This window comes from Lutra lutra, chromosome 15 (assembly GCF_902655055.1).
Source record: "Lutra lutra chromosome 15, mLutLut1.2, whole genome shotgun sequence".
Lineage (NCBI taxonomy): Eukaryota > Metazoa > Chordata > Mammalia > Carnivora > Mustelidae > Lutra > Lutra lutra.
Window position 1 is genome coordinate 54,108,628 of NC_062292.1, and position 27,957 is coordinate 54,136,584.

The 27,957-nt window shown below is 36.5% G+C and overlaps 1 protein-coding gene across 1 annotated transcript in view; it reads right to left on the reverse strand.

Annotated features, from left to right (window-relative positions):
• USH2A (usherin) overlaps positions 1–27,957 on the reverse strand; it is a 705,277-nt gene that overhangs the window by 192,474 nt on the left and 484,846 nt on the right. Inside the window, 3 exon segments of the mRNA XM_047705734.1 lie at positions 12,983–13,095; positions 17,263–17,465; positions 18,799–19,008. Of these exon segments, the coding sequence (XP_047561690.1) occupies positions 12,983–13,095; positions 17,263–17,465; positions 18,799–19,008 (526 nt within the window).

Genomic DNA, 27,957 nt, shown 5'->3' on the forward strand with positions numbered 1-27,957 from the left:
AATTTACAATCTCTGGAACTATTTACTTAAGCCTCTATTGTTGGGTGTCTTTTTACTTGTAGCCAATATAAATGTGCAAATTGACAAAATCTTATTATCAGTGGATAAACTGACCAACTGGTAAAAAAAAATTGATAAATTTATTATTTATAAATCATATCATGATAAACTATAATATCCTTCCAAATATACTTCACTTAGACATATCTTGATATTTGACTAGTATAAACAGATAATAATAATTTTTTTAAAAGATTATTTATTTATTTGAGACAGAGAGAGAGAGCACATGAGCACGGGGCGGGGGCGCGGGGAGAGGAGAGTGAAAGGGAGAAGCAGCTCCTCAGTGAGCAGGAAGACCTACATGGGGCTGGATCAAGGCCTCTGAGATCATGACCCAAACTGAAGGCAGAAGCTTAACCTACTGAGCCACCCAGGAGCCCCTCTAATAATTCTTTAAATATCATAGTTGGACATGTTTTGTGGCAAGAAATATAAAAATTGGGAATTCCCATAACAAATATGTTTACATCATTGTATTCTATAGGATGCTTGATTCTTAAAAGTAGAGGAACAATTTCATTCTAAATATGAGTATACTATTCTGGGGGGAGGTTGATATATAATAAGGGCATAGTATTCAGCTAAAACTTTATTGCAGTCTCAATGATCTATTAATATTTCTTTTGTTGAAATAAATGAAATCATAACATTAAGCTGTCCACTAGGAATCAACCCTGAATAAGATGATTTGCTCTCATGTTAATGTTATAGAACTTTAATTTTGCAGTTAGGACTACTTGCCAGAATGATACAGCCTAGATGACTCACCATACTATCTTTAGCATTTTTTAAAATAAGCTCTATAAACAGAATAGTTAAAAATTTTAATAAAGTCACAGAGATTTGGATATGACATATTCTTGAAATTTATTTAGCATGGCAAAGGAAGCCTTCCTATTTTACATGGAAATGTAAAATAATAATTACTTTTATTCTCATTATTTAAAAAAAAAGGGTAGAACTTTGACATTCAAGATTAATTCTATTTTTATAATTCTAAAATTTCCAACTATAACAATTAACCAATTACAAACAGTTATCAGGCACTTTTACATAGAAAACATTCCAGTAGGTACTTTGGAAGAGAGCAAGCACACATAAGCTTAGTCCCTATACTTTAAAGTTCTTACAATAAAAATCTTACAATAACTTATGTGACTTTTCTGCCATTGTGTTAAGTGGTATTTTTCTTATACCTTTCATTTTAAGAAGAAATGTATCTTTACAGGCAAAATTACTGGACCCTATCAGAATTCCAAGTGACATCACATATTAGGAATTCAATTAAGCCCAAACATTTACATTAAAAAGCAGCAGCCAAGATAAACCTTGACATTTTAATAGACTGCTAAAAAAAAAAAAAGAAAATCATTATTTCATTTTCTTGGGGGTACAAACATAACACATTCACTAATAAGACTCTGTAGATAGGAAATTAATGTCACCTACAAGAGAACAGTTTCATAGGTGACTTGTATAGTCACCATTATTATTCTAAGGTCTTTATCCAACTTTCAAAATTAATTCCACATTTTCCAGATACCTCTTTTGTATTCACTGCATAATCAACCACAGGAAAGACTACATTTAAGTGACATTCAAGGGTCTGACTTTTCTACAAAAGCCAGTGAATTAGTAAAGTCTAGAAAACACCATGTAGAATACCACACCATTGTAACTTCTTCTTCTAGCAGAAAATAAATGTGGAGTAGACTACTTATATTTTTAGTGATAACATGAACAGTTTTGCTTTTGAGGATCTGAATCAGGTACAAGAAGATAAATGATCAAAGAAGAGTAACAAGTTTAACACCTATACTACACCTCTCATTAGAACCAAAGAAAATGACACGGAACAACCTTTGGTTGCTGATTTGAAATGAAATGGAAAAATGACATGGAAAAACCTTTGGTTGCTGATTTGAAATGAAAGACATCTCTAAGAAATATGCACCACTATTATCTGGATTGATGGTTTCATTCCTTTAATGTTTAAGAGTAAAATAGAGAAAACATTCTTTTTTTTTTTTTAGATTTTTATTTTATTAATTTGACAGAGAGAGAGATCACAAGTAGGTAGAGAGGCAGGCAGAGAGAGAAGAGGAAGCAGGCTCCCCACTGAGCAGAAAGCCCGATGCGGAGCTCGAACCCAGGACGCTGAGAACATGACCTGAGCCAAAGGCAGAGGCTTTAACTGACTGAGCCACCCAGGCGCCCCGAGAAAACATTCTTATACCATAGGCATGAACATTAAATATTAGGGAAACAAACTGAGGCTTTTTGGTACAGATTAGTAAAGGCTGTATGCTCATGCAGAAAAATCAACCAACTGTAAGTCCTTGAATGGATTTTTTGGGTAGATTTGTTCATAAAGTCATGATTGGAGTTTATTTAACTCCAGAACACTAGGGACTAAAATTAAGCTACCTTAATAAAGTTTCAGATGAAAACCATTATATCTACACATATTTTGATACATGGATTCATTGATACTGTTCAGACATTTTAGTTGGAGTTATTATTTTTTTTAATTACATCACGTTGTTAGTAGATCTACTATTCTACTTCTGTTACTACTATATACTACTGTGGCCACCACCACAATAATCACCACTTTCAATTCTTAATTTGGGAAGTACAAAATAACATTGAGGATAGAAAGGAGTATGGAAAAAATCATTTCTTTATCACCCACCCTTATACAGATGAATATTAACATGTTACAGGTCAGACAGACTTTTTTATGAAGAATTAGGGTTCCCACTGGGACTCTTTAACATTTTATTGTAATATTTTATTATCATTTTGTCAAAATGTTCTTGTTTGAGCCAAAGGAAAAAAATCTTCATATACTTTGAGATATCAGTCTAGATTGTGGATTTGGATTACCTGATCATGTTTACAAAGACTTTTTTCCCCTCTATTTAACTTGGTTATTTTTGTCAGTTATTTATGTAACACTTAAGTTCTTCCAGATTATGGCTATCACAAATGATCAGGTAACTTTTAATATAGGATTAAATAAATGTTGTATGATGAAAATATTAACTCTCATCTCTCAAATCAAGTCATTGCATATTTAATTATCTACGAGAATATTTAACATAACTTGTAATAGCTAAAAAATCAAAAGACGAAATGTGAGTCCTTGGGTAATAGTTAATATAAAACACACATAAGCAAAGATCACTGTTTCTAGACTAAACAATGAGGATCTCATGGGACAAATGCCTGTGGACTTGAATTCAGGAATAAGGATGGGAAGGAAATGGCAGGAAAATCAACATAAGCAAAAGTCAAGGGTGGGAATCATCCTACATATGTATGGAAGAGTAATGTGACCAACTTGAAAAATGGATAAGCTACATCTGGCAATAAAGGAGGGACATCTGAATAAAAGAAAAAACGTTTATGGAGTCCCTCAGATACCATGTGGAGTTTGATAGCAAAGTGGTATGAACTGTGCAGTGTTGTCACTACCAGAAGATAAAGCCCCATTAGAATTAGTGACCTGACAGGTTAGAGACAGAAATGTCAGGGAGCTACATTAGTAACTCAAGGACAAAAGAATGTTGAATGGAATTTCCCTCCTGTATGGGATTTTGAACTACAGCCCCAAACAGGATGACAGATAATGAGTTCCTGAATTTACAAGTGGGAAGTATTTCACCTCTAAAGGGAACAGCAGGAGTCTACTAATTTCTGAAGATAAAACTGCTCTTTAACATTGGCCCATCACCCAGAATAACAAAAAATAAACAGAATTCTAAGAGAGTTTTAGAAACTCTCACTAAATATTTAGTGAATATTTATTAAGTGCCTCCTATATGCTGGGCACTGTTCTATATTCTTCAGTGAACAAGACAGATGAAATCTTCCTTTTATACAAAACTTAAATTTTCCTTGGTTAAGAGGGACAGTAAAGAAACACATAATTATATCATATGTCAGGTGGGTGGTCTGAGAAGGCCTGGTTCTTCCAGGCAGAAATTTCAAAGAAGGGAAGAAAGAGCCCAGAGGAGTTTCTGGGCAGAGGGAGCAGCAGGTGTAAAGGCACAGAGACAGCAATGTGCTTGGCTTATTGAAGAGTCAGTAAATCTAACAGGACTGGACTGGACTGAGCAAGAAACAAAATGTTGGAAAATGAGATCATGTGGGTGTCGGGAGGCTAGAATGGGGGTTTGCTGATGGTGTAGGATTTTGCACAACACAGAAATAACTGGATTTGTTTTTGAGTGTGTTGGAAAGCCATCGGAGGTTTTTGAGGCAAGGAGCAAAAGAGGCATTATTTACTTAGTGAAGAGTGACATCAAATCCACCCCTTAAATTCTGTTAACACACGGGAAGCTGAAGAAGGCATTCCGAACATGTAACTTAGAGAAACTGGAAGCAGAGAAATGGGAAGCACTTGTTTCTCATGGTTGGTACTTACTGAGATACAGAAATGTCTAAACTAATCTGTTGTTGTCCCAGGAGAATAGTAAGGAGTTCAGGAACAGCTTGAGACAGAGCTTGACAGTCTATATAAGCAAAGAAAAGGTGCTTTCCTTTAGAGAAAGATAAGAGAATCCTGATGGCTAGGTATTATCCAGAGAAGCTGCAGTGGAAAGATAAAATGAAGAGTACCACATAGCACAGATCAGTGAGGTTCTCTTCAACCATGTAACCTTGCAACTCACCTAGGCTTGAGCCAGCTTAAATGTACACTGCTCATGATGGCAGCCTTCTAAGAAGAGGAGACTCCAGCAAGAAGAGTCCTTGGGATGTCCTACTCTGTTGGCACCACAACAGATCAGTTATGGAGAGCAACCCTCATGTCTGGGAACTTGGATATGTGGAGATCCTCTCAGGACCTCTCAAGGGAAACGCAATTGTCCAGGAAAGTGTCACCTGACACATGGAGGCCTTTGATGGTCACTCAGTGCTGTCAGTGAAATAATAACATTGACACACTAGATTAAAGGGGACAGGAAAGAAAGAGCAAGGAGAAGGGGATGGGCAAGGTGTGATCAAGCTGAGCCTGTGACATGGTAGAATCTTTGAACCAGACATGAGCTTAATATTTTGCTGAAGACAGAAAAGTCTTTTTAACACTGGATCATGAATCTTAATTACCAAAGTGAGACTCATAACTAAAAATAATACAAAAGCCATAAGACGTTTCTGAGAGGCTTTCAAGACTTAAAGAGAGGACAACCAAAGGATTATGTTTAAGGCAGCAAGTAGTGGGCAAAGAGCAAAGACTTTACCTCTCTGTATCTCAATGAATTAAGACAGCTACATAAAAGGGTTACATAATCTTAAACGATGAAAACATGAGCCAGGGTGGTGGTGGTGGAAATGGAGATGAGGAACACATTTAAGATGATGCGTCAAAAGGAAATGTACTAAAATTGCTATTTAGTCAACTCAGGAGATTAAAAATATTCAAAGATCTATGTCTGTAATAGTATGCAGGTGGTGGTGCATTTGTGAAAATGGCTGTTGGGAAAGATAATGAGTTAGGTGAGAATGATCTGCTGAGGTTTGAGGAAGTGGAAGTGGAAGTGGAAGTGATGGGTGGAGAGCACTACAGAAAATCAGTGGACAACTACATACATGAGACTAGAGTGTGGGGAGAAAACAGGGCCAGAGACCTTTGAGACATCAGAATGACCAAAACTGTGATGCTTAAATTATCTGATTAGGAGGGAGAGCCTTTCTATTTAGGACACCCATAATGAATAAATGGATTTGGAATGGACCCAATAAAAGAAATGAATGGGTAATCAGAGTGCAGGGGACAGTGCAGCCGTTAAAGGCCAAAGTGTATGAGAAAGAGATGGATTTGGCTGAAATCCACACGGTCTACCTCAGCGACTGAGCAGCTTCTGCGGAAGTTAAAAGAGTTTGGGGAAGAGAGGTTGCTGAGGAAATGGCGGGGGTACTGATGGCAGAGATTTAAGAGTAAGCTCGATATTCTGTAAGGTCTTTTAGTCAAACAATGTGTCTGTTATCAGAACTCACTGGCCATTAAGATAATAACTGCTGAATTATAATATTGGATTATATCTGTACAACAGTAGTAAATGTACTTCAAATGAGCCCTTTTAAGAGGGATCCTTTAAAGACCCTAACAGAGGGATACCTGGCTGGCTCAGTCAGTAGAATATGCCACTCCTGATGTTAGGGTTGTGAGTCTGAACACATGTTGGACATACAGCCTACTTAAAGAAAGGAAGAAAGAGAGAAAGAACGAAAGAAAGAAAGAGAAAAAAAGAAAAAGAAAGAAAGAAAGAAAGAAAGAAAGAAAGAAAGAAAGAAAGAAAGAAAGAAAGGAAGAAAGAAAGACTTTAACAGAAAGTTCCAGGTCAAATTAAAATGTGTCTCCAGTTGTCCATATTGGTGAGAGAGGAAGTTTAAAATATGGGTGAAGAAGAAGACTGATTTGACATATTACATCTACAGCCCAACATTCTATTAAAAGAAGATTAAGTTTTTCACACAAAATATAAAATTTTACTTCAGTCACTGAAAAAAATCAGAAAGGGAAAATTAATTAAAAAAAAAGTCATATTCTTAAAAAAAAAACTCAAAATTTCAACTCAAATTTGGTGAGCTGAAAGAGGAAAATCTTTTTCCACAAGCTATAACCTCTTTTGCTATTTTCAACCCTAAACTAAGTAATTTGAAAATATAAGGGGATTTATAAATGATGATAGTGGTTTAACCTTCATTTAAAGACACACAGCCTGTGCTGCTATCATAAAGGCTTCTGAAAAGTTCGTATGTAAAAATATAATTTATATCATTCAGTAGCTTCAGGCAAATTTTCAAACAATTATTTGCGAATGCTACAAAGACATTATACCACAGACTCCTCATCAATAAAACAGCCCTGAACTGATTTGGAGCTGAAAACACTGCCATGGTTCCAATTAAAAACAATGAAAGACATGATCTGTGTTCTCTCTCTGCTTTCCTTTGACCCTCATCCATGGAAATCATGCACTTTGGAATATTAGCAGTAACTAATAAAATCTCTTTCTTGTTTATATTCTTTTACTTTTTTTTTAAGCTTATCCATGTATAGAGAATAAATAAGTAAACTTTCCAGGCAGCCCAGCACCAAGATAAGCCAAGATAAGTCAGCTCCCCTGTTTGTCATATTTTAGCCCAAACCGAAGCCAGCCAGCTATCTTCATCCAGCATAGACTCCACATTCTCAAGGACCAGAATTAATGAATTAACTATTGATTAAATTCCACTCTAGCAAATCCACCAAGGCAAATAAATGAACTACCCAGGGCACGTGTAGGCCATGGCCAGACATGTCTGGGCTATCGATCACTAGTTAGTATTCTTTTGGGATATAGAAGCAGCTGATGATAATATGACAAGTATGGAAAATGTGATGTAGAAGCAGAGTTTGTTTCTGGAGGAACCGTGTAAAGAACTGGAAGTGCTCATGTGATCCTTCGACATCGTTTGCTATAGTGTCTTTGGTTTATATGTAATAGGAAAAGCATGTAAAAGTGCTTGTGCTACAGACATTATAAGGCACAAGTTAAGACAAATCCAAAGATGACTCGATGCATTCCATGCATATAATCAAACAGGCTGATATACTATCTGTATATGTTATTAAAATATATGAAACTTAAATGTTACCGACAATTGTGCCCTACCAAAAATAAACAAAGAATCCAAGAAATATGCGTCTTATTAGAAACCAAGTTGTTCTAAGTGCTATAGGAGTTAACTCAGTCTACTGACATTTTTCTGGAAAACTTCTCATTTGATTTTGCCCATTGCTAATACAAAAGAGATTTTTTTGAACCAAAATACAAACATAACTAACAAGTATACATTGCCAGAAGTATAATAAAATTACACAAATAATAACATGCACATGGGAGGCTAACTGCTTTGGTGTTGGTATAATTTTGATTAATGACTTGGTAGCCTATGGCTGCTCATTAGAGTCTTGCCTTTGGAAACTGTTGCTCTTCTATGATGAATCATTTTTAGAAAGGAAAGATTTTCCTTGCCAATATTTTGTTGTGAATGATTTCTATCAAGTTTTTTCTTTAAAAAAAAATGGAAGCAAGGAAGGTAGAAAGAAAGAGAAAAACAACAAAAAGGAAATAAAGTTGGAATGGCTGGATGGCTCAGTCAATTAAATGACTGACTCTTAGTTGCAGCTCAGGTCACGATCTCAGGGTTCTGGAGACTGAGCTTCTGCTCAGTGGTGAGTCTGCTGAGATTCTCTCTCCCTCTGTCCCTGGCCCCTCCCCTAAAAATAAATAAGCAAATCTTTTTTTAAAAAAAGGAAATAAGGGAGCGCCTGGGTGGCTCAGTGAGTTAAAGCCTCTGTCTTCAGCTCCAGTCATGATCCCAGGGTCCGGGGATCCAGCCCCACATTGGGCTCTCTGCTCAGCAGGGAGCCTGCTTCCCCCCTCTCTCTGCCTGCCTCTCTGCCTACTTGTGATCTCTGTCTGTCAAATAAATAAAATCTTAAAAAAAAAAAAAAAGGAAATAAGTTTGCCAAAGGGATTAGAATTAAAAAAAAAATATGTATGTGGTTGAGAGGGAGACTTTCTGTGGCTGGCCAATATGGAATAGACCTGTTACCACCTCTCTCTCTGACTGATCAACACTAAAAAGTGTGCAAAACAGGAAACAACCACCTGAGGATTCTGAAAAGTTAACAATAGAGACAGTTCAGGAGGGGAGCCCAAACTTGGGGAAAAAAAGATGAAAGATTGAATTTGTCATAGTTTCTTCTCCTTTATTTCCCCAGTTTAACCCAAGAGTAGCCCCCGTGTAGAACTGTGAACTGGGAAAGAAAAATCTATGTGAGAAACCCTCTTTCTGGCCAGAGTACAAAAAGACCTTATAACTGAGAGAGTGTGAGAGAAATCCCTGTTTTGTTTTTTTCTTTTTTCCTCTGGATTCTGCTCTGAGAATGACTCCAGTCAAGGAGCTGCACTACACCAGTCCTGGTCAAATGAGAATCTAAAATCCCAAGAAAAAATCTCTTTCTGACCAGAGAAACCAGGACAAGAAACTCCTGTGGTAAAAAAAAAAAAAAAAAAAAAAAAAAAAAAAAAAAAAAAAAAAGTGTGGGGGAGAGTAACCCTCTTTTTCCTTCTATTTTCTCTCATCTTATCACACCCAAACAGTGTCATTTGCATAAAATGTAAGGTAATTGGAAAGCCAAAATTCCAAAAGAAACCATGTGTTTTTTACCAATCCCACAGAGGAAGTACAAGGAAAATCAGGAAAACCTAGACATTGTGGGAGAAATCTCACAGAAGAGAAAGCAAGGTGATCTTCTAATTCTGTGTATGCACCAACACAAGTCCCAACTCAACTCCAAACTATACATGCATGGTTGCTTCCTATACGAAATCTGAGCATCACAGCAAAGACTTTGAGACCTGAACCATTACATAATCCCTCAAACAAATACCAGATTAGCCACTGAAAAGTGCACGCATGGAGCAGACATGAAGCAGCATAGCAAAACTTTTGAAAAATGCACTGACATTGGAACCACTGGGCATACAAAGCAAGACAGAATTTGCAATCTGAAGTTAACCAAATGATTACCTGCTAAATGAAGCAAACTAAAAATTCATCCCTCAAATTTTTAACAGGACTCAAATTATCACAGCCTAATACTTAAAACGTCTAGGAAACAATCCAAAATCACTCAAAATTACACAAATCAAAAGAAAGCTGAAGTGGTTATCTGAATATCAGACAAATTATGGTTGATAATGAGAAAATTATCAAGAAAGAAAAAGGATATTACACCATGATGAAAGAATCAATTTACCAAGACATAGCAATCCTGAACATGTATGTACCTAATAATAAAGCATGAAAATACATGGGGGCAAAAAACGGATAGCTCTAAAAAAGAAATAGATAAGCCACAATTATATTTGGAGATTTCAACATTCTTCTCACAATGTTTTTGAGATCAATGCCAGGGAATGTAACCAAGGCTTTCATCAGTCCAACTGTAGTCTTGCACTTGATCATGAGTTTTAGCTTTGCCTTTCATCCCAGCTTTCCACTGATCCTAGGTAGCCTTAATTCCTATGAACCTGTTTGTTTCTCCTGAGAATACACTTCTGATCTCCTGGGAGTGGAATATGCCAGAAGTAGACATATGCATGCATAATATGGAGGTGAGGAACCTTGAATTTTGTGATGATTAATTTTGTGCATCAACTTGACTGAGCCACACGGTGCTCAGATATTTGGCTAAGTATTACTTCTGGTTACATCTGTGAGGTTGTTTCCTAGGAGATTAGCATGTGAAATGGTGGACTTGGTTAAGCAGATCGCCTAGCCCTTGCAGGTGGGCATTACCCAATCAGCTGAGAATCCAAAGAGAACAGAAAAGTGGAAGAAGGGGAAATTCCCTTTCTTTACCGAACTACTTGAGCGAAGACATCAGTCTTCTCCTGTTCTCAGCTTTGGACTGGAACCTACACCATTTGTTTCCCGGATCCTCAAACCTTTGAGAGACTATACCACCAGCTTTCCTGGGTCTTTAGTTTTATTATTTATTTATTATTTATTTATTTAGTTAGTTCTATTTCTCAGGAGAATACTAATTATAGGTTCCAACTAGTTTTTTTCAGACTTTTACTAATCCTATGATTCCAGCTTTGAACCTTAACCCATCTTCCTCGTCTTTACTATCTTTAAAGTTTGTAAGTGCTTAGACACTGAGGTTCTCTGCAGGGCAAATTAGTTTGTTTTCCATCATTATCTCCCTCTGCCAACCAACACTTTGGTTGTAAACGTTCTCCACTGCACTAAGTCATTTGTTTCTCCTTGCCAAATATTGCTTCCAAAACTGTGTTAAAATTTCTCTTCTGTTGTCTGCTCTGTTGTTTTCCTTACTCGTGTTGTAAAACACCCTTTTTAATGTTTTTGCCATCAGCTTAGTATATTTGAGAGTAAATTTGAACCACAACTAAAAAAATACTTTTCCTCTGCTAGTATCTGTAGGAATCTTTCTTTTAAAGATATTTTATTCATTTATTTATAACAGAGAGAGAGAGAGAGAGAGGCAGAGGAAGAAGCAGGCTTGCAGAACTCGATTCCAGGACTCTGGGATCACGACCTGAGCCAAAGGCAGATGCTTAACCAACTGAGCCACCCAGGTGCCCTGCAGGAATCTCTTTAAAGGAAAAAGGTATTCTGGAAACACAGACACAGACGAGCTTTTTTAAATTTCTAATAAAGTTTACAGATTTTTACCTACAGCTGAATATGTAATTTAAGACATATTCTTTATGCCATTCACCTGGGCTTGAGTCATAAGGATGTTAACAGACAAGAAATTTGACAACATCCATCCACCTAACTATAATTCTTCCTTGAGTTCTTTGACTGGACTCAAATGTTGCATCTTTCATGATGCCTTCACTGGTAATCCTGGGAAGAGTTTGGTGTTTTTCTCTTTATATTTTTCCTGCATATTATAAACATATATTATGGTGTTTTTCACATTATTCTGTAAACATTTGTTTAGGGCCATATCTCCAGTCAGTGGACTGAAATTTCGAGAATTTAAAACCATGCCTTATACATTTTTTGTATTACTTTTTCTTCTTATATTATTATAGCCACAAATGTACCTGCTGGTAGTTTTTCATTTGATTATTTTGCCTCTGCAGAGTAGGCGATTCTGGGGATAGATGGGTAAAATCTGATGGGATTATCAATTAATTAGCACATCTGAAATTAAATGAGTATCTATAGAGTGTTGGATAAAAGATGTATTCAAGGAGACAAGATACGATCTTTGCCCTGAACAGCCAAGCATCCTATTACTTGGGGTTTTGTAATTATTTTAATCTTTAGTTCTAATAGAGATATTTTTAAACTGATTTTTTAAAAGATGTAGAAACTTCAATATGTTGCAGAAGAATCCTTCAGAATTGAAATCTCTTATAACAGATTAATTATTTTGGTCCACATGTATATGTGGGCGGTATGGGTGTATGTGTAATGGTGAAGGGTGATATATTTGGGTGGGTGAAAAGAATGATGTGGGAGTACTCAGATTTCTTTCTCTAGCCTCAGATTGATGTGGCGAGAAGAACAATTGTCATCTCACTTTTGCCTTGGGAAACTTCATGTTAAATGTTTTTATTACTATTATTATAACTTGAATTGAAATGAGACTCATTTTCAAACTATGGCTATTTCTCAGCAAGAAATGGAGATCCTACCAAGAGTCTGATGATATTGGTAATGGTTATAGAAAGATTATCTCACCTGTTTATTTTATAGATGTTTCTAGGTTTAGGGCAATCTGATATATGTACATCTATTTTTTTCAAAGAGATTAACTTAGAAGGTAGTTAACCTAATTAAAATTATATTCTTTGCATAACCAAAGGATTCACTTAAGGACACATTTAGTGTATGTGCTGCCAAAGCGAGCACTAAGGACACATTTAAATATAGAAAATATTTTGTGCTTTTAAGCATTTGTTTACAGGTTACTAAATAAAGGGAAGTAATTCTGGAAAATCAGGGACATTAAAACTTAAATAGTAGATGATGTGGCCAGAGAAGATCAATAACTAATAATACAAAAATTCTGATTTACAGATTTTTGGGGTGGGAGAGAAGGATAAAGGGAGAGAAAGAGAATGTTACGTAGGCTCTATGCCCAGTGCAAAGCCAGACATGGGGCTTTTTTTTCACAACCCTAAAACCATGACCTGAGCCAAAATCAAGAATCTGATGCCTTCCTGACTGAGCCATCCAGGTACCTCTTGATTTATACAGATTTTTTTTAGCAACTTTTTAAATGAGATTGTCATTGCTGGGATGAAATCTTTGGTTTTTAATTTTCATTGCTTATGATCAGTTCTTTAGATTAACTGGCAAAAAATTTTACCTTGAAGTGATGCCATGAATGGTAGGCATTGGTATATCACTTGGGATATCTTCCACAGTGGTGATTTGGGTTCTATTACTCTTCATACAGGCGTATTTGGTACAGACTTCAACCTGTAGACATTAGTTTACAAAAGAATACATCCAATTATTTTCAAAGCATAGACTGCCAATGGGTTGAATCCACACACCCTCATTTCACAGGACTCTCCTGTAGTCCTCTACAACTTCTTGGAGTTCTATTAATATTAATTTTTGATGTTAATTGACTCCACTGGGACCAAATCAGCATAGAATATAGAAAGGAGCTCAAGACAACTGATTTAGTGATGAAAATGGTGATGTTTAGCCTCTGGTTCCAACCATTCAGAAAGAGACAGACATAGTAATCTATCTGGAGCACAGTTGAGGAATGGAAGATGTTTAGGTGACAGTTTGCAAGCAGAATAGGTTATCACTGTGCACGGCTCTCTAGATCTATAACCAGGTTGTGTAATGATGATATCACCCAGAAGTCTTGACACTTTACAACGAATGGACTAAATGCTAATGTGGGATAGAAGAAAAATGAAACCTAGAGAAGCCTTTCAGTGTGGCTGAGCTCTCTTATATCCATTGGTTGCAGCTGCAATTGTATTTTTACCTTAATCACAGCAGAAAATCATCATTTAACCCTTTAATTCTGCCACCTAACCTGAATAAAAACAGAGGAGGGTGGAGTAATGAAGGTTAGAAATGGGGCTCATCAAACATTAGTAACACAAAAGGCACACGTGCAGCCAAGAGGGGGAGAGATGGATAAATATACGGAACATTGCTGGTGGGACATCCATAGAGTCACATCATTCTGTTCCCAATGAAAGGGTAAGCCAAAGAGAATCTGTACTTTTTCCAACACTGATTTACTTTCAGCATCTAATACATAAATGGAGGAGGAAAGCTGGATGCAGAGGAATCTTAAACGCTAAGGCTGAGCTTAGATGTTAGTGCAGAGAACGAGTGAAGCAGTTCTCTGAATATCCACTGGCAACGAGAAAAGACAAATGCAATTATTACTGTATGTAGTAGTTATGTCATTTCATTCATACGGCACTTTACACCTAAAGAGGAGCTGAGGTATATTTTTACGATGCTGTTTAAGTTGTGATCCTTATTTATGCAATAGAGTCTTTTGAGGTAATATTTAGTAGATATTTGGACACTATCAAGGTCCACCACTCTGAGTATGTCCCATGAAACCCCAAATAATTTAAAGGCAAAGAAACCTAAAATATACTTGAATTAATGACAACAGAACTTCATGTATATTGGGAAATATTTGACATATATGGTGCATAATGAGGTAACTAGAAATCAATTCAACTGAATTTATTATGTAAATAATATGTGCTCAAAATTATAATGGGTACTGGCACAAATTTTACTGAGTCCTCACAAGTCCATTTCATCAGTTCGTGAATTGGGGGTTAGGGAAATCAGGGAATAAGATCAAACTGGTAAGATATGAGATATCTGATCTGGATTTTACTTACCTTATTGTCTTATCATCTAAATAGCTCTAAGTTGCAAACTACTTAGCTATATTCAAATGGTTCTCCAGAAAGCTTTTATTTTGAGTGTGGAGAAATTTGTCAATATTTTTCTCATCCTTACTAAAGTAATGTTCCATGTCTCCATCTCTGGAGCAGCTTTCTGCTGCAATAGCTACATTGCATAATGTGAATGAAACACAAATATAAAGGTTTACAGATTCATATTAAAAATAAAATTGAATCAAAAATTGAAAATATTATTCCATTTAAAAAGGGATACATAAAGGAGTTTATTCAAAAAAGTAGATATTCTCATTGGCATCTATGTGTCTGCTTTCTCATCACTGGCTATTTTACAGAGGAGGTTAACATACAGAACCTTAATTCTAAAGTATTAGGCATATCAATTAGATGCATATTTTAAATGGGTCCAAATCATCTTTGACATCGTAAATGAAAATCTTTGGTATTTGGCATTCAAATTTCCAGTGATGTAACAACTACTTCAAGCAGTATTCCTGGAATGCGAAGAGCTTCACAAAAATATAGTTATCAAGGATAAGAACATCTTAGTTCTTAATAACACAATTAAGTATTAGATTCTAATTTGGTCTATTGTCTCCTTATCTATCTTTTTCCCTGTACTAAATCTGATCAAAATGCACTCTCGTCAGGCCACTAGCGACTCAAGTCAGTAGGTCTGAGCGAAGCCTTTCACAGTAGAAGATGCCTGAAGCACTGACACATCAACTCTTGCTGTATGGTCAGAAAGTTGGATCAGGATGCGTGTGCACAGCACCCAGTGATCTCACCTTACATTGTATTTTGAGTCCTGGTAAAACAAATGACTAAGTTGCCTTTTGAGGACTCAATGTCTTTCTCCACAAGGGCCCCAAAGAGAATAATCCAGCAAACCCTCTATCACCTTCCTAAACTAACCTTGTTCATAAATATTATTTTGAGTATGATTTTTACTTTATAATTTGAGTATGATTTTTTTTTTCCCAACGGGCGAATGGATAAGGAAGATGTGGTCCATATACACTATGGAGTATTATGCCTCCATCAGAAAGGATGAATACCCAACTTTTGTAGCAACATGGACGGGACTGGAAGAGATTATGTTGAGTATGATTTTTTGAGTATGATTTTAATTTTGAGTATGATTTTTATTTTATAATTTTACCTATGATGTATGGGCACGTATGGACTCACTCGAAAAGCTATGGACATGAGCATCTGTCTGCATATTCCATGCTAAGATGCCTCAGGTCAGGTCATGGAAATCACAGAGTGTAATGAAAAATAATCGACATATCTTTCTTCTTTTATCAAATATCCTTTTGCTTCCTGAAGAAGGTAGGCCTAGCAGTAGGAGAGACTGAAGCATTGGTTGTAGCCAGATGATTGTGTGGGTTTCACCTTCAAGTGTGTGGGAAAGTAGGGTATAGGAAAATGAAGGAGGTAGCACTAAATGGACAAAGCCAGTGAAAAGTTTCTCCGACCATCAAAATTTCTATGCCCAGTGTCTTTTGAAAATTATTTACAAAGCTCCTTCATTAGAATCAGCACAGTTTCTTTAAAAACTTACCAAATTGCCACCCTCCTCTATGAACTTTGGGTTTCTGAAACATTCTGTTTTTATCATTAATTTCCACATTTGGCCTTGTTATCTTTTACATCCTAGCACGGTAATAAGATATCTAACGCCTTGGGGACAAGTTCCTTGTTATAAATGCCTTTGTTGTCTCTATATTTTTTTTCTATTTTGAAGGTCAGTAGATCCCAAGAGATCTGTGAGTTGGGCCTTGCATGGTCAATGCATTCCGGAAGTGGAAGCCGACTTCTGTCACATAAATACATACATGGTTTTCCAGGGCAGGGTTCAAGGGTTCATCAGAGTCTCAAAGAAGGTTCAAGGGCAAAAATGTTTAATACAACTCTTTTCACATAGGGGAGGGTTGCCACACATGTGGTAAAACCCTTTAATATATTCTTGTCTGCCATATAGTCACTTTTCTTGTTGCCTTCAGAATCACAGAATGCCAGAGGTGGATAGAATGTTTTTTTTTTTTTAAGATTTTTTTTTTTTTTTTTTTTTTTTGCACAGAGAGATCACAAGTAGGCCTCTAGAGAGGCAGGCAGAGAGAGAGGGGGGAGCAGGCTCCCTGCTGAGCAGAGAGCCCGATGTGGGACTTGATCCCAGGACCCTGGGATCATGACCCGAGCCGAAGGCAGAGGCTTTAACCCACTGAGCCACCCAGGAGCCCCTGGATAGAATGTTTTAAGTTGTGGAGTCCATTGCCCTTACAAAAAAGATAACTGACACCAAACAGGTTATGTAACTTCCTTGAGGATATTAAATTAGTAAACAGTGGATGTAGGGATAAAAAAAATGTCTCCCCATTCACAGGCTGATTCTGCTTTTGATAGCAGTAAAAGAACCAGGCAGGACAAAAGCAAACTGCATGGCAAGATTTCCTGCCAATATATGACTTGCCTCATTTTGCCTGCCGATGAGAATATCATCACCATTGTTTCCCATATTACCATTATCTTCTCTCCAGAGACTCATGTGTTTGCCCGCAGCAAATAGATTTAATCCTAATCAGTTTATCTCTTTTCTCTCCCCTCCCCCGGTAAATAAATAATCTGTAACCAAGACTGAAGGTGTCCACCGAGAGACATAGCCTAGCATGTTTTATTTAACATACCTATAAACTTAACCATCAAAAAACAGTGTTCTAACCTGAATGTCATAGACAGTGAAGGGAGACAGGTCTCTCAGAATGAAAGACCCAGGCACATTCATTCCAGTCTTGTAGAGCTTATTATTTACATAGACGGAATATTCAGTGACAACACCATTTGGGTTTGAAGGAGATGTCCAGATGACACGTACAGCTGTACTGTTGATGATGACAACCTCTGGAGGAAGCATGCCCTGAGGCTCTAGAATTAAAGGAAGAAACTGAATAAACTCCAGCTGTCTCTGAAAAAGCACTTGTTAAACTCAATGTAGATTAGTATTTAGGTTTAGCAAAGGGTTTGTTGCTTATCTGCTTTTCTCTGATGAAGTTATCACAGTCTGTAGTCCTCTGTAAATTGGCTTATTATACTCTCAGTTAGAAACCATAAGAATTGGTGGTAAAATGCTTTATACCACCAGCATAGTGCTAATCTTCAATACTATGTGACCAGTGGGATATGATGATAAATTATTCACCCATCTGCAGCACTAACACATATCTATTATTTGTCTCTTTCCCCATCCCTTCACCCCATATCTCACAGGGAAAAAAAAGGAAAAAAGAAAATTTGCTCCTTAAGCAAAAAATAAAACTCAAATACATTGAGGCTGAGGCTGGTGGAATATAAAAAAATCATTTGATGTTACTAGCTTGTAACTCAAGCAATATGAAGCAATAATGCAATATTGTCATTATGTAAATGATTTTGAATGTTGATTACCATAGGTAATGATGAAATCTAACATTAGGAAAAAAATCTTGCTTGGCGTTAAATTACACAATTATTCAAGCATGTCAGAAATAACTATGCAAAGACCTATTTTTATCATAAGAACCCATATTAACTAGCTGAAAAATTGTCCTTGTGATCCATTCTATTTTATAAACAAAAGGTGTTGACCTTTGGCACCACAAAGGGAAATGGGTTCCACACTTAAAGTGCTCTGCTAATGACCTGGAACACTTGCTTGGGAGGTAATGATATTATAATGTTTATAATGAGACTTTATAAAGCCAAAAAGATTAGGAAGACCATTCCAAACACATTTCAGATTCACAAGTTGCTTCCCTTGCTTCCTCCCCCTTGCTAACTGGCTTAGAAATGAGTCATAGGCAATTTTTCTCAGTGGCTGAACTTCCACCTACCATTTCTGGTGACTCAGGGAGAGCCCTCACAGTGCCTGGCTGTGTTTTGAAAAGCATACTGCTTCTGAGAGCAAATCTTAAAAAAAAGAAGTTTCTAAATGTCACCATTTATTGATGTGAACTCAGCGCCAAACTCAGCATACACCGAAAAGAACAGGAACAAACTGGGCTAATATCCCATTATTAGAGCCTTGTGCTGCTGTCTCTAAGGGACTGTGTATTGATCTGCCACTTGATGACAGCGAGCACTTAAGCATTTTAGCCCCAACCCCCTTCCCTCCAACACCGGAAATTTTATAATGGAGGGATGACTGATCTCAACCTCAGCAAGAATCAATCAATTTCATTTGCATCTCTGAAGCCAAGTGTCCCTTGAAATCTGGACTCACCCCCATCGAAAGTGGTTGCGCGCAGTACTTCTCCGGTGATGCTGTGGACTCCATTGAAGACAGAGATAAAAATCCGATACTCTGTGTTTGGATTTAAGTGGTTGATGACATGAGAGTTTACATCTGGGAGGATTTTGAGAGATTCATTTGAGGTAGCAGAACTCCAAAAAAGTGTGTAATATTCAACATCACCTTGTAGGTCTTGAAAGGCTGTTAACAATAAATGCAGGATACTGTAATTGTGCCTGATCGAAAAGGGTTTCTAAGGGGAAAAAAAACAGAAGATAAACTTCATCTTCAGCTGTGTCTAGAAGGGGGAAATGGAATGCTTATGGAAACTTCTTTACAGTGGCATTGGTTTTCATTTCTTAAAAAAAAGTTTATTTTTCTTCCCCTCGTCCTATGATTAATTACATAGAAACTTACCTTTATAGGAAAATAAACTTTTAAATTTCTTTTAAATATTTTAATTATGCTACTAGTTTTAAATATTTAATTATGCTATTAGTTATTCAACTAATCTTCAGAACTCTAACGTAACAGATATAAAAGGAAACTAAGAGTAAAATAACGTATTCAAAACATGGAACAACTTCCATTTCTAAGCAACATCATCCTTGAGAGGAGTCTATGCTAATGCAAATCAGGGCATTTCCTGACATTGATCCTAGAACTTGAGGCATTTTTGAAATTGCTAAATGCTACCTAAAAGAATGTTAGACAGATATCCTGTTATGTACACTGCTGATGTTGTAAAGTGATACAGCATACTCTCCTTAAGGATTTGCTCAGTAGGATCCCAGGATGATATCTGAATTTTTATCAAGGTTCTCATTCTTTTCTCCTACTTCATTGTGTTTCTATGATGTAGACAAATGTTTAAAGGGTGCCAAAATCAATCACTTACTGTCTCACAAATATAACTCATCAATTCCTCAACCATCATCCTTTCAAAGACAGGCTTACTGTTTTCTTTTTCTGCTTTTACCCAATTTCTCCTTTCTTTGCTCTAAGTTCTGCTTCACATTACCTTTCTACAATGATGCTTGGTGGGAATGCGAGCTGGTACAGCTGCTCTGGAAAATAGTACAGAGGTTCCTCAAGAAGTTAAAAGTAGAGCTGTCCTATGACCCAGCAATTTCACTACTGGGTATTTTCCCCCAAAGATATGGATGTAGCGAAAATAGGGCACATGGACCCCAATGTTCATAGCAGCAATGTCCATAACAGCCAAACTATAGAAGGAGCCAGATGTCCTTCAACAGATGAATGGATAAAGAAATGGCTCATATATAAAATGGAATACTACTCAGCCATCAGAAAGGAGGACTACCCACCATTTAAATTGACATGGATGGAACTGGAGGTTATCATGCTAAGTGAAATACGTCAATCAAACAAAGAAAGACAATTGTTATATGGTTTAACTCATATGTGGAACATAAGGAATAACGCAGAGGAACATAGGGAACAGGAGGGAAAACTGAATGGGAAGAAATCAGAGAGGGAGAAAAATACATGAGAGATCTTGACTCTGGGAAACAAATCGAGGGGTGCAGAAAGGAGAGAGGTATGGCATTAAGGAGGGTACGAGATCTGATGTGCACTGGATGTGATATGCAACTAGCGAATCATTGAACACTACATCAAAAACTAATGATGTACTATATGTTGGCTAATTGAATTTAAATTTAAAAAGTACATAGATTAACTAAAAAATTTAAAAAAAAAGAAATACAATAAAAAGAAGCCATAAAACAGCTATATTTTCTTAGGTAGGAAATAGTGTAAGTATACTACATAGTGTACTGCTCTACTTAGATTAGTATTATTTTTAAAGACCTTAAGCAGAAACTATTACCTCGGTTCATGTTAGGATTGTGGGGTGGAATGCTGGTTTAAAAACCTCCTGATACTGTATGTAAAAGTATGCATCAAAATAGTTCAGTAGCACTAGTCCAAAGACAGAAGAAAATGTGGCATTTCTCTTTATGGTCATTAAAGTACAGTGTCTCTGATATGTGAGTACATAGCATATGGCCACTTAAGGGAATATGGCTTTAAAGGATGTATGACTCATTTAAGGACCCCTTTTTGATAAGATCTTGGGAGTCTCGCATAAAAACTGAATGCTGAACACAATACTGCTTTGATCTTATTTCTAGTACCAGGTTTGGAATGTCAGTATGGTTGGAAGAGTCTATAGTAAGAGATCTTTAGTAACAAACTTGGAAGACTCTGGGATTAAGATTTTCTTTTCTCTGATGTCACAACGTGCAAGTACCTTCAATAATGAGGTCATTATTGTGCACTGGCAGGAACTGGTTATTCATATCCATCAATATTTTCCCAGATGATGTTAGTCAAGTACAGCAAAGCCATTGGTGCTGTGAATGCAAAAGTTTCTTCTTTCATTAGAATTATTTTTTACTGGATTACAATAGTATTTCTCATTAATTTATAGCAGCTGAGGTATAATGGAAAGTGTACTAGATTTGAAGTTTATGTTGTATTTTAGTTTGTTAAGTGAGGTCTCTTGTTAGAGATACAAGTGCTAAAGATATAATTTGATGAAGTGCTTTCAAACATTACTGGCAACTATAAATGGGTTTTACCTGTGTTGTTAAACATCCCTGATATCTCTCCCATCAAGTTTCAATCAATGTACTTATGTACATACATTGAAAATATTGTGACTAGCACTGTAAGTTCAAGATGAACAAAGATTTTGTGTTGACATCTGGATAAAATTCCATTAGATGCAAATTCTTAGCCATGTACCATATATCAACCCACTTGAAATAGAACAAAATCTATAGCCCCTCAAAAGATAGAAAAAGATGGCAATTGAGTTCCATTGGTTATGTCTTATTCCATGATATAGAGGCCTCTCTAACCAGATTTCTACATTATCTTGCCTCTCATCAATATCTACTTCAACATTTTTCACTCATTCATTTAGTGCAGAGTCCAAAACACAAAAAAATAGCAGAAAAGACATTATAATATCTTCATATCCTAGTTATCTTAGGACAAGTTCTAGGAGCAGTATATGCACAGATTACATTTTAATTGTTTAAGCAAGTTTTTAAACTTCAGTGGGTTCTTCCCAAGTCACTGAACTGTCTAAGAAACAGGAGATACATCCTTAGTTCAATAGACCAGCACAAAATTAAAGGCTGCTGACCTTGAGTCTACCTCTGAGAGAGGAATGTTATTGGAATTGAAATAGCTAGAATGAGGAGCCAAGTAAATTTCACCTTCCCCGCATATTGGTAAAAGCTGAGCCTGAATATAGTTCCCTTTTTTAAAAGAGAAAAACATTAAGTCACAAGATTTCTTCATAGCACGAGAGAGGGAAAACATAGTCTAGAAACTTCAAAAGCAGATTTGTGTATATATGTATTACTTTTATGAGAATGAGATGGAAGTTTTAGAAAACATTTGCATTTTATTCTTAAATAACAGAGGGGGGACATGCCTTTATGAAAAGGGAGCTTCTATGAAACATGTACCTATGATCATGAAAAGACAGATATGAAGACAAAGATGTTAACTGCTCTTGCTTAAATAAGATAGCAAGGAAACATAAAAAGCAATGGCAGAATTCAAATCTGCCTGGAAAGGAGAAAAAAGCAGATTAAAAGTACACAATAGGAAAGAATGGAGAGGAAAATGACTAAGAAGAAATCAATGAAAGTCAGAATTATAGATATTGAGGACAGAGAATAAAAATATCTAATCAACTTAAAAAATAAATGGAATAAATTGGGGGTGGGAGGTTGGGGGCACCAGGTGGTGAGTATTGTAGAGGGCACGGATTGCATGGAGCACTGGGTGTGGTGCAAAAATAATGAATACTGTTATGCTGAAAAAATAAAAAAATTAAATTACAAAAAAAAAAAAAGGAAAAAAAAATAAATGGAATAAATAATGATGAACATAAAATTCCCCATGAAACCTGACCCAACATAAAGGTTTATGTCCATAAATTGAATTAATATGGTTTTGATCAAAATAATGAGAATATATCCAAACATAGACATATCATTTCAAAGGTAAGCTAAACGTTAAAAGATTATCTACAAAGGAGAAAAAGTCAGGCGAGTTTCAGACTTCTCATCCAGAACATCAAATATTGGGAGACAATGGAACAATTTCATCAGGTTTTGAGGGAAAACATTTTGATACAAGAATTTCATACAAATCTAAGTAATTATTTATGTGCAAATGCAACAAAAAAGACTTTCTTATTTAGGACAAAAGTTTAAATATATATATATGTATATATACATACATACATATATATAAGAGTAATTATTTAACTTCAATGGTAAAATTTTCCCAATAATGTTATCCAGAAGATAAAAAGGGTGAATCAAGATCCAGAATTCAAGACTGGGAAAGTTTTAGAATTGATAATAAAAATCAAAACTATTTAGAAAAAAATAATTATGTAAAAATAATTATATAATAATTTATAATGAAACATTGAAAATGGCAGGTAAGAAGGTCAAGGAAAGTAACAGTACACTGAATTCATACATAAAACAGGAAGTCATGAAAAAAAAGAGAAAGATAGCACTAACCCATCAATAGCATTAATAGGACAAATAGCATTTAACTTTAGAAATCACTACAGAAGAGGGGCGCCTGGGTGGCTCAGTGGGCTAAGCTGCTGCCTTTGGCTCAGGTCATGATCTCAGGGTCCTGGGATCGAGTCCCGCATCAGGCTCTCTGCTCAGCGGGGAGCCTGCTTCCCTCTCTCTCTCTCTCTCTGCCTGCCTCTCCATCTACTTGTGATCTCTCTCTATCAAATAAATAAAACAAAGTCTTAAAAAAAAAAAAAGAAATCACTACAGAAGATAAAGTTAGCATTCACCAACACCCATCCATGTCTTTTCTCTTTTTGTCAAATAGCCAGAATATATTTTCTGGGCTTCTTGCATCTGGGTAAAGTCATGCGACCAGTTTGTGCTCTTTTTAGAGCAATTGGCCATTTCTGACTGTCTTTAGTTTTCCCACCTGGAGGACTTGAAGGCCCAAGGGAATGGTGGATCTACTAGATGGAAGGAGCCAAGGTCCTTAAGCCACCCCAGAGAGTTTAGAAGGGGTAAGGAAGAGTTACAGAAATCTCAGATTTCTGGTTTTGGTTTCTGGGTGGATCTCATTACATAAAATAGAAAACATAGGAGTAAAAAAAAAAGAAAACATAGGAGTAATTATGGGATGGACACTTGTTCCACTTGGGACTTCTTGAATTTGAAGTGTTTTTCTGGCCACCAGGTGGACTTAGACATCAAAGTGTGAACATCTGAGCTAGAGTTACATGATTTGGAGCTGTTCATGCTAGCACGTGTTTGAAACAACAAAAAACATTTGTTAAATTTGTTCAGATATTCTAATCCTATGATGTGCAACCCATATTTGCTAGATCGAATAAATTTATCTGAGTACAGGTGTTCCTCTAACTGTAGTGTATCAATCAGGCCACCTCAGTGAGTTGAAGAAGACGGTTATAAACTTTGGACATAATTTTTGCTATTAAATGACATTTTGGGTGGTAATCTCTATATATTGGTCAGAAATGTGATCTTAGCTGTAACAGTTCTCAAATATACAAGAGTTTCCTCTCCTTTGTAATAGATTCCCAAGTAATTTAAAACAGTTGTTAGGTGAGCTAGCTGAAAGTCCTCTTGCTAAAGCACTTAGGTAATGCTCCTCACACGCTGTTGGATTATTTTTAGAGATTACTATTAAAGATTTTATTTATTTATTTATTTATTTGACATTATTTGACAGAGAGAGGGAACACACAAGCAGGGGGAGCAGCAGGCAGGGGGAGAAGTTCTTCCCACTGAGCAAGGAGCCCAACATGGGGCTCGATCCCAGGACCATGGGGTCATGAGCTAAGCCAGAGGCAGATACTTAACCAAGTGAGTGACAGAGGCACCCCTACAGATTACTATTAATGTCAATTACATCCTCTAGATTTTTAGCATCTACATTAGGGTCAGCCAATGATGGTCCATGGGCAAAATCTGGCCTCTAGGTGAAATGTGACCTGCCACCTGGTTATAATAATCTGCAAGCTAAGCATGGTTTTTACATTTTTTAAATGGCTAGGGAAAAAAGATCAAAAGAATAGTATTTTGTGACATGTGAAAATTATATGAAAATTTTATCTCCGTGTCCATAATAAATTGTTCCTGGAACACAGCTATGCTTGTGTAGGTGTCATCTATTGCTGTGTTTGTGCTCCAATGGCAAAGTTAAGCCGTTACCACATAGACTATACATAGCACGCAAACCTGAAGTATTTACTATCTGGCATTTTACAAAAACATCTGTGGCCTGATCTAGAGCAATTACAGCGAACCACTCCATTCAATAGGTGTCCAGATTTGTCTAGGATTGACTTCTTTAGCCGCATCTCTCATTAGCAGGCTCCTTGGGAGGAGGTAATTTTGTTCAAATGTAAAAACTTGGAAGGATCCCATTAAGGTTATTTTATAATAGAAGTGTATCTTGCTCATAGATTCTCAAATCAGTGTTCAATTTCCCAAGTTCAACATGCAGAGCTTTGTGTTATTAACCAAATACTTCTTGGAAAATGTGAGGAACCAAAACTACTTCTTGTGGGGCACCTGGCTGACTCAGTCAGTATAGCATGAGACTCTTGATCCTTGGGTTGTGAATTCGAATCCTACGTTGAGGGTAGAGTTAAAAAAAATTTTTTTTTTTAAATCAAATTACTTCCTTAAAAAATTCTTTACTCAGGCCACCTGGGTGGCTCAGTGGGTTAAACTGCTGCCTTCGGATCAGGTCATGATCTCAGGGTCCTGGGATAGAGCCCCGCATCGGGCTCCCTGCTCAGCAGGGAGCCTGCTTCCTCCTCTCTCTCTGCCTGCCTCTCTACCTACTTGTGATCTCTGCCTGTCAAATGAATAAATAAAATCTTTAAAAAAAAATTCTTTACTCTGCAAGAGAAAATTGCTTACATAAAGAAGTGATCCAAGCCAGGCTCCTTATCTTTCCCAAAAAGATTTCTCATGCCTTCTATCTAATTTATGCATAATCAGAAACAAACACCTGTATTTAGGAAATCCTCCCAGCTACTTAGTCTTTCATTGTGTTCCAACTCCTATCAATAGCCTGCCAGAGAAAATTGTATTTAAAGGAAATTGTATATGAGATATGTTAATTACTCATCATGCTATATTAAGCAATAGAAACAGGATAGATAATTCTGCTCCTTAAGTGAATTCATATGGGCAAACAGGGACTGAGAGAGTTAACTGAACTGTGGTAACCAAGAGGCACTGATAAAAGTTGACTTAAATAAAACAGATGTTAATTTATATCTCACATAATAGCCCCCAAATGAGTGAATCGGATGGTGCTCTATTTCAACAGCCCAGGTTCCTTTTCTTATGTGGTTTGGCTCTTTTAGGGTGTCGTCCATGTCTGCAGAGTTGAAACTGAGAAAACTGCCATGTCTACGTTCCATCCAGGGAAATTATGAAGAGAGAACAGAAAGAGACATAGCTAATGTTTTGTGCTTATGACACCAAAAGACATAAATCATCTCTTTTCACATTTTATTGGTATAAACATAGGCACAAGGCCATGACTAACTCCAAGGCTGGTAAGTGTGTGCAGTGTCTAGGTTGATGAGCATGGGGAACATCACCTTCAAGGGGGAGGGGGTAGGAAATGATACTATGCAATGGTTGGTGGTTCTACCTTTCAGTCAAGTTAGATCATTATAAAGCGACATCTCGTCTTTGTCTATATTCAACTCACCATAGAAAAGCTTTTATCTGAATACCATGACCAAATTTTTATTAGAAAAGGCTTTCCAATTTTTTTTCTTTTGTAAAATTGCTATTGACAACACTGTCAACATTTTAGAGACACAGTAATACTTTATACTGATACTAAATGATTATTAAGTTCTAAACATATATTATCTCATTTCATTCCTATCACAACATTTTAAAGATATTGGATGAGGAAACCAGGATTCAGTGAGGTTAAGTGGCTTGCTTTAGTCCTAGCGCTAAGAAAACACTGGGACTGGGATCCAAACTCAAGTTTCCCTGATTCCAAAGTTTATTTTTTAAAATCATCCCTTCATAAGGCTTCATAGGAATTTGTAATTTTCCTAGTTAGGAGAATTTGAAACAGTGAGAATAGATGGAATCACCCACAGGAGAAATGGAGTGTGAAAAAAATTTCACCCAATCATTTGATTTTTCAAATCAATCCCCAAATCATCATCTTTATGCAAAATCTTCTAATTGTTAAATGTTGGAAAAATATTATTTAAGAAAAATACTATAGGCAAAACAGTGTAGGGGGGATGGGGAAGTAAATGTGGTCTGTGTGCTGCCAGTTTGCTATATGAACCCTAAAAAGGAACTGAAGGAATGTGGGGATGCTTTTACCTCATGTGAGACCACACAGTGAAGCAAACATTCAAAATGAGTCCTTCTAAAATGCTCAATAACATTCCTGTTAATCTGTGGTTAGTAAAAATTTACCAGAAATACACAGCTATCAAAATGGTGTATCCATGGGGAGGTCACAGTTAAGACAGAATATGGTTTTTTAAAAATACATTTTTATGTTTTTTTGAAAGGCAATCTTTAATAAGTAAATATTTATAAATGTATCCAATTGATTTTCATCCTATAGTTTTGTGCCTTTTAGCATATTCAACAATGTGCCAAACGTATCCAGGAAACCAAAGAAACAAATTAAAATTGCAAAAAAGAGGTGGCCCTATCACAGAGGAGTGACTAGTTAATTTACTTAGGCTAGCAGGTTGCACGAAGGAAGAAAATGATAATGCAACAAGCTTTGGGAGAGCTGACCCTCTTCTGAGAGTTAACCTTTGTGCTCACAAATAGTTATCTGAAATATTTCTAAGGTATGAATGGAAATAACAGCAGATTGCATTACCTACATCCCGAAGGTCAGAGGTTCAGATTACCAAGGTAATGAAACTTCAGCGAGCTGCTGCAGATCTATTAGGTTTGTCAGTTTTTATAAGCACGCTTACTTCAGGCATGCAATTATAACGTAAAGGACCTATACTGGCAAAAATTCAGCAGCTGGATCTTAACAGCAGTATTCAAATGTCAGATGAGGGGG